General features: G+C 36.1%; 1 protein-coding gene across 1 annotated transcript; it reads right to left on the bottom strand.

The window, feature by feature from the left end:
• Positions 1-291: 291 nt before the first annotated feature.
• Positions 292-1,272, bottom strand: LOC133794941 (uncharacterized). Its single transcript, XM_062232381.1, has 2 exons — positions 599-1,272; positions 292-460 (listed from the first exon to the last, which is right to left on the bottom strand). Exons 1-2 carry the CDS (start codon positions 1,270-1,272, stop codon positions 292-294), a joined length of 843 nt encoding a protein of 280 aa, XP_062088365.1.
• Positions 1,273-8,016: the final 6,744 nt, after the last annotated feature.

Raw genomic sequence — 8,016 nt, 5'->3', positions numbered from 1 at the left:
CAATTTAAACATTCCCTCAGTTGCATACCCTTTCCCTACAAATATCCCATTCTTAGTTAAAGTAAACAAATCATCCCCTATAGTCTGTGTAAACCCCGCCTTGTTGAGAAGGTAGCCCGAGACCAGATTCTTTCTCAACTCTGGAGTGTGCATGACTTCCTTAAGAATCACAGTTCTTCTAGAGGTAAACTTTAATTCCACATCTCCAATACCAACAACAATCGTAGTGTGTGAATCTCCCGGCAACACTTTCTTATCCTCAGTAGCAGCAATATATGTCTTAAACATATTTCAATCATAGCAAACATGGCGAGAAGCACCAGTGTCTACCCACCACCCTTCTAATCCACCAACAAGGTTGATCTCAGATATCATAGCCGTGAAAGGCTCTTCAGTTGTCAGGTTAGCCTGCGGAGCAGAGCTTGGCCTGTTCCTGCACTTGCGTGCAATATGACCTGGTCTGTTGCAAACAAAGCACAGAAATGGAGCAGGTTCATTCTTCTTCTTCTTCTTCTTCTTCTTCTTCTTCTTCTTCTTCTTCTTCTTCTTCTTCTTCTTCTTATTATTATTATTATTATTAGGGGGGTGTTGCTACTGCCTGTTTTGGTTCCTTTGATGGTTCCAATTCTGATTATTGTTCCGAGGTTGATTGTTGCAGTTTGAGTTCTGCATTCGATTCTGATTCTTGAAGTTTTTCCCATTGGGTTTCAGAACCACAGTGGACTTTTTGTTAGTGTTGTTGTTGTTGGATACAACAAGCGCTTCTTCTTTCTGGTCTTGTTTACGGGCTTCCTCCTCAATACGAAGGAGAGTGATCAGACTTTCTAGTGAAAATTCTTTTGTTTTGTGAAAATCTTTCCACGCAGGGGACAGTTTGTCAATAATCACAGCAACTTGAAATTGTTCATCTAAAGACATACCTTCATAAATTATTTCATGAGCGATTTTCCGAAGTTCATGAGATTGGGCTTCCACTGACTTGTCATCGGTCATCTGAAATTTGAGGTAGCGACTGACAGCGTACTTGTTGGTTCCAGCCTCCTCAGTGTCATACTTCTTTTGCAGTGCGTTCCAGATTTCCTTTGCATTTTTGTCAGAATTATAATAATCATACAAGTCATCAGATAAACCATTGAGAATGAAATTTTTGCATAAAAAATCATTTTCGACACAAGCCTCTAATGCCTTAGTTTGTTTGTCCTTTTCATCGTTGTCATCTTTTTCAGAGACAATAGGCTTATCAGTAGTCAGAGCAGTGTTAACCTTTTTCATTGTGAGAAAAAATAACATCTTCTGTTTCCATCTTTTAAAATGGTTACCCTCAAAATGAAATGGTTTATTTATGTCAACAATACCAGAGTTATCATCGGTAGTCATGGCAAAAACTTAAACGTCTTAAAATTGTTGAGATAGTTGCTGCAGAAATAAAAAGGAACAAAATTACCGAATAATAATCTGGGTTGAGTCGTAGACTAGGTCGCTCTCTTTAAGACGTTCGCGGCACTGCCCAGAGATGTGCAAGCAGACTATCAGCCTCGTCGTCCCCAGGATAAAATAGCCCAGTCAATATTTTATCGGACCTCCACTGCACCGTAGAGAACCATCGTTTACTACACCCTTAATAATGCTACTTCTCGTAATAAACTCAGTGTAATTTTTTCAGATCAAAAAATTATAAGGTGCACACCACACCACACCAACCAACCCAGCTCGGTCGGACGGCGGCGGCGCGTGCGCGTGTGTGGTGGTCAGGTGAGCTTTTGTGTGACTCCTCCTCTTCCACAAAAGTGGGTACCCCTTGGGGCACAACCCCAAGGCTCAAGTCCACTATCTATATACCCTTACAAAGGAGTATTCTAAAACAATGTGGGACTCTTCCTCTAGGGAGTCATTAAAGCACCTTTTCTATTTTTTTAATAATTCATACTTATATAGATTATAAGTTCCAACAGTTTTGAATATTTAGAGGAACTTAGTTGTTTATTCATCATTTTTTTTAGCAATGTTAAAAGAAAAATTCACTAGGGCATCACTTTTTTAGCAATGTTGTATAGTCTCACAATGGCTCTACACAGTCAAAGAAAGACATTCCTCAAGTTAAGCTAAATATGCTTTTTCATTGGATGAAGAATATATTTGGTTGGAGAACATTCCATCTCTAATTTTTTAGTTACTGTAACTGCAATAACAATATATTTTGGGTTAAAAGTTGGTAATCTGTGTTTTGTCAAGATATAAGAATGGATCTTGACACTACAACAAAACCCCCTTTCAATAACACATCATTATAATACTATTAAAAAAGTATTATTGTATATGAGCAAGTCGTACACTCGGTAAGTGAAAAAAAAGCGCCAAAAATATGCCTAAGTCTTTTCTACAGTAGACTCCCTTTTCATCTCTTCTGTCTCATTTTTCTTCTCTCTTTCTCTTCCTGCTATACCCATTTCCCATCCCCTAGCTGTACCCATTTCCCGTCCCCTAGCTGGAAAACAAGTAAAGACTCAAGCTAAGTTCCTGCTATACCCATTTCCCGTCACCAGAGTCAAGTAAACAAGTGGAGCCTCAACGAAGAAAAAAAAATGGAGCCAGCTTAAATCTCAAGATATATGGTAAAGTCTGCTTCTCTATAATTTTTTATTTGAAATTTTGACTACATTTATCTTGAGAATCACTGCATTCACGAGCCCTGTTTTCTGAATATATATATATATCTATAAAAATATAATCTTTGACATTTCCCTCACTACTCTCCCTCATCTCATTCCCTAAATCTCTCGTGACAAGCTTAATGCGGTTGTGAATTAATGGTCGAAGCCTACTCTTCACTTGGTGCCATTTTGGAAAATGTTGAATCTAGGCAGCTTCGTCACTTGCTAAGTTTTGGTGTGTATTTGATATATATAAATATATATATATATATTAAAATCTTGTTTTAAAGTATGATATAGTGTAACCATTTTATCTTTTATAGGTTAATAGGTCCATTATCTAAAGAGGATAAGGAGATTGAGTATAGCTTAGTAAAATACCTCAAAGAACAACGCAAATTACTTGGAGACACATCAGTAAGAAATTTTTAAACTTGATTTTTGATCTCTTAGTAGTTAGTAGGTTAGTTAAGAAAACCATGGCGATTTGAGTAGATCTGCTTGGTATACATGGCCAACCATACAGAAAAATCAAATGTTGAAAGCATTTGACTGTGTTAATTTTGTAATTTATTGTATTGTGGAGACTGTTAATTTAATTTTATTACTTCGTAAATCTGAAAGTTTTTTCATTTTTTCAGAATATTGTGGGTTCACATTCACGAAGCATTGAAAATCTCTCTATCAAAATGAAACAAAATGGAAATTTTGGAAAAGGTTAATCTTTCTTCTTTCTCTCATTCCTTTTAGACTTCTTATTGATTTTGGTTTTGACCCACTTTCATTATACCTTACTACATTTAATAGGGGTGTGCTGACATTGCTTAAATAAAGTCTTCATCATTTTCAAATCTCATTTTTCTAGTCTAATAATCTATTTTTCTAGGTTTCCCAGCTTAAATTTTGTTTCATGTACTGTTTGTATTATGATTTGGTAGATAAAGTCCTGATTTGTCACTGTTATGGAACCACTTACTTCATCCCTATGAAAGCATATGTGTGCTTTATGTGTTTTTTTTTATCTCAAGCTAAAATGTCTGCTACAAAGGGGATACCTCCCAAAAACTATGAGCCTAGAACAATTGGCATCTAGTTATATATATATATATACTAGTGAGATGTTGAAAGATGACTTGAAGGCTCTATGGAACCACTTTCTTTGCTGTGAACGCTTTCCATGATGATGTTTGGCAATGTAAACTCTGTATTTATGAACAGTATTTTCATTTCCAGTTTTATTTGAGATATTTTACTCCAATTTCTTTCTTTTGATCTCACAAGTGTACTACTTATACAGTGAATGTGTTCTTATGTGTAATACATATAAGTTGGATATATATGCTCAACTCTCTATAACCTTCAGCTAGTTTCAGATAAGTTGATCTAAGTTTACTCTACTTTTATACCCAGAAATAATTACACACACAACAACAACAAGGTTTTGTAGTTCTTATGATATGATCCGTAGTTACACTAACAATGTAATTAGTATTTGTAGTTTTTGTGATAAAAAATCTTGTTGTTTCAATTCTTGATGAACTGAAATCAGTTCCAAAGAGGTATATGCAACTATTATGATGATGTTTTAGATGACCCTTGTTTTGTCTCCTTCATACGTTTTATATAAGATATATATTTATAACAGAAAATAATTGAGCATGTTTGAAAATTGCATTGATAATCTTATGTGTAAAATAAATATCACATCAGAAAAGTTATTGAAAAAAACAAGAAAAAGTGAGGGTTTCTAGTTTGAAATGAGAAATGAGGCATTGTTTTAGAATGTGTGCTTTGACTTGTTTGAGACTTTGAAGTGGTGGAAGATGATAGTAACACTTCTTTCCATATATCCTTCTATGTTTTTGGCTAACAACCTTTCTAGTTTAGCTTTTAATAAATAGGTACCTGTATTATTCATAAGGAGAAGCTTTTTGTTGTCCCTTGACAGGTTCATGTAATTTTTTGTAACTATATTTTTTGTAATTGATCTCTTTTTATGTAGTTCTTTAATAAAAATGGCATTTTGAAACCTCAAGGTATCTACAAATTATAGGATTTGTGCTATGAAAAAGGTTCTCATTCAAACTAGCTATTGCTGCTAATGTTCCATTAACATAAACCAGAATTTTTTTTTTTTGGTAGGTGCATATTTATGTATATTTCTTGTTTAGATGCTATGGATTGCTTATTTCTTTAATAAATGAAAGTCTTTTGTTCTCATATGTATCTATATATGTATTTGTTATAAAAGTGATAGAATAATGGCAAGCCATCTACATGTTTTCTTTATTATATTCAGATTGAATTCAAGCACATTTCTTACAACATATGCAAATATACTTTTTTTTTTAGTACGGTACCATCAACTTTAATTTATATAAATAGGTTTCTTATAACATTTGCATGAACACATACAAATATGTGCCAGGTTTTTAACTTATCAATTATTTTAATACTATAATTTCCAGCTTTACTTTTGCTCATAAATGATCTTTTGCCAAAGATGCATCCATCTACATGAATTTACTATTGTCCCCATATGTATTCCATTTTGTTTTTCTGAGTTTTTGTTTGTTTCTATTTCTGTGTCTGTCTGGTGGAATGTGTAACGTTTTGCATAGCAGAAAAAAACAGAAGATTTCAAAGATAAAAAGTGTGTTTGATGATGCTGATAATTTGGTGCAGTTTCTTTGGCTTCATTCTCTTATTTACCTTTATGTTTGGAAGATTTAGTTACAGTGCTTAGAAGTCTAACAACAACATAAAACTAACCAACAACATAAAAAACCAGCCTAAATTTCTTTTGTAAGTATAACAAGAGAAAGAATTACTTTTAAGGAATGCTCAAAGTTGGGTAGAGTTGCTGTAACTTGTTCATAACCTTTGAACTGTGTACAGTACATGTCCAACTAGACAATATCTTCCACACTAGCTGAAACAACTGCTTGGATACTGTGTACAGAACTGTATTGCATTTTCTTTGAATCATCTGTACCATTAATATTCATAAACACAACCCACAAATATACACTTTGAATAAATACATCTGAACCCAAACAAATATACCCTTGAAATTTTATTGATAAAGAATAGAATACAAACTGAGGTCTCGAACAGTGACTATTTTGACAGTGTATCCACACTGTCGTAAGAGCTTGACAAGCCATGAAGCTTGCAGCAGAGTGATTCTTGATGCCTCTCACTTTGTGCATTAAAAGTCTGCAAGTTTAGAATCAACAGGTTCATTTAATTAGAAATTAGCTAAATAAGAAGAAAAAAAACAAACAAATTAGCATATTGGAATTAAAAATCAAGTTCTTGTCATTTCCATATACCTCTCCTTGATGATTTAGTGACAGTAAGTAATCATCAAAGGAGATCACATCTCTGCCATATTTTATGGCAGATTTCACCTCTTGATAGGCTATTGGTAAAGATCTTAGCAGAATGATTGCTTGGTTTTCCTCATCCACTTCATTCTTGGACTTTCTTACTGCATAAATATTAGGATCTTGATCTTCTATCCTTGATCATGGAACCTGTGTCTGATTTTGAAGGAAAACCCTTTGTTTTCCAGTTTCAAGATCCTGAAACTTTGTTACTTAATAACAATATCAGAGTAATATTAACAAACACGTAGAAAACTTAACAGAAAAATAAAACAAAGAAAGAACACAGTTTTTTGATGAGAAGAACGTCCATGAATGGAAAGTGCACATGGCCATTAACGGTGCAAAGCGAGACATAGAGGTCTCAAGTGAACATTGCAAAGGTGTGTGTGTTATCACCGATTTGTCATCATGAAAATATGGTTCAATGCCTAGTGCAACTGTAATGCCCCAACTCCAGGGACCGCTACAGTGCACATTACAAACAGTGCTAAACTCGCTAATCGAGTCGTTTGGCCATAAACGTGTAACTAGGTGTGATTAGCAGTTTAGGGGTTAAAAACTTTGGTTTAGATATAACGTTTCACTAGAATGTTTACTGTATACATTGGGATCCCAAAAATATAATTTCAGAGTTTATTACAAGAAAGTGTTTACAACAGGCCGTTCTAAGCGGCAAAACAGGGTTCAGCCCTAGTTCCACTTTCAAACCTCTCCCAAGTATTGGTCGAGCAGCTGCATATGTACACGTCATCACCTAAGCTCTCCAACTCAAGGATGGTCCAACTTCCTCTTGCCTTTACCTGCACCACAAAGCACCCGTGAGCCGAAGCCCAGCAAGAAAACTCATATGCTCATAAACAGTCATATCATGATATCAAATCATATCTGGCATGCCTAGCAATCATAGCTCTACTCAGCATGCAAATGGATTCAAACAGATGCTGGGGTATCCAGGACAAGAAGTCCTGGCCTTCTGATTGGAGGACTATCAAGTCAATCCTAATCAGATGAGTGTCGTAACACTAGAGGTTCCGATAAACCATGCTGAGTGACCAACAAGCAAGTCACTAAGGGCCTCTGTGCCCAAGCCATGCATATGATGATCAAAATGATCATACAGAGCTCATAGCCCTGATCAGACGAGTGAATATCACTTGAGGTTCTAGTAAACCATACTGAGTGACTGACAACCAAGTCACTAGGGGCCCAGTGCCCATTTCCCGCAATGGATCTACATGGCTAGCCCTTGGCTAGATAAATGCTAGTTTATATTCATCGAACTTGAGGTCGGTCCTGCATTAATGCTCTTTGAGTCATCCAATGCAGAGGGTCGATTGGGTCCAATCGACATAGCTTGAACTACACACTAGGGTTGTCATGACTAGTGAGTTAGCACATTGTGACCAGTGCCCAGTACCACTGCCGAACCTGACTAGTGAGTCACGGCTTCACAGTTGATACTAACACCTTTGCCAATTCTGACTAGTGAGTCAGCCCTGTGTGACCAGTGCCCAGTACCACTGCCGAACCTGACTAGTGAGTCACAGCTTCACAGTTGATACCAGCACCTTTTCCAGATCTGACTAATTAGTCAGTGCGTGACCAGTGCCCAGCACCACTGCCGAACTTGACTAGTGATTCACGGCTTCACAGTGGTACTAGCACCTTTGCCAAACCTGACTAATTAGTCAGTGCCATGCACAAGTAAGTAATGCTATCAATGTGTATCATATGCCAATTATCCAAGAACAGGGCATTCAGCATGCTTACTAAACAGTTGCTAGCATAATTACGATCATGCACAAACACAGAGACACAAGCTCTGACCAATCTCATATTCATCATTCATGGCATGCCCTAATCACATGTTTCTCGTGCATCACATGCATCACACTTAACCGTCCAGCATGCCTCAATAATAATCATATGCAAATGGGCAAGATTGCCAAGCATTCATTATGCTATCAATGTTT

Source organism: Humulus lupulus, chromosome 8 (genome assembly GCF_963169125.1).
Source record: "Humulus lupulus chromosome 8, drHumLupu1.1, whole genome shotgun sequence".
Taxonomy (NCBI): Eukaryota; Viridiplantae; Streptophyta; class Magnoliopsida; order Rosales; family Cannabaceae; genus Humulus; species Humulus lupulus.
This window is presented reverse-complemented; position numbering and strand designations above follow the sequence as displayed.

Excerpts from the sequence above, each read along its gene's own strand:
- LOC133794941 (XM_062232381.1), bottom strand. The coding sequence starts at position 1,272 with ATGAAAAAGGTTAACACTGCTCTGACTACTGATAAGCCTATTGTCTCT. Across the intron at positions 461-598 it reads CATCAAAGGAACCAAAACAG|ACCAGGTCATATTGCACGCA; the intron begins GCAGTAGCAACA and ends TGTTTGCAACAG.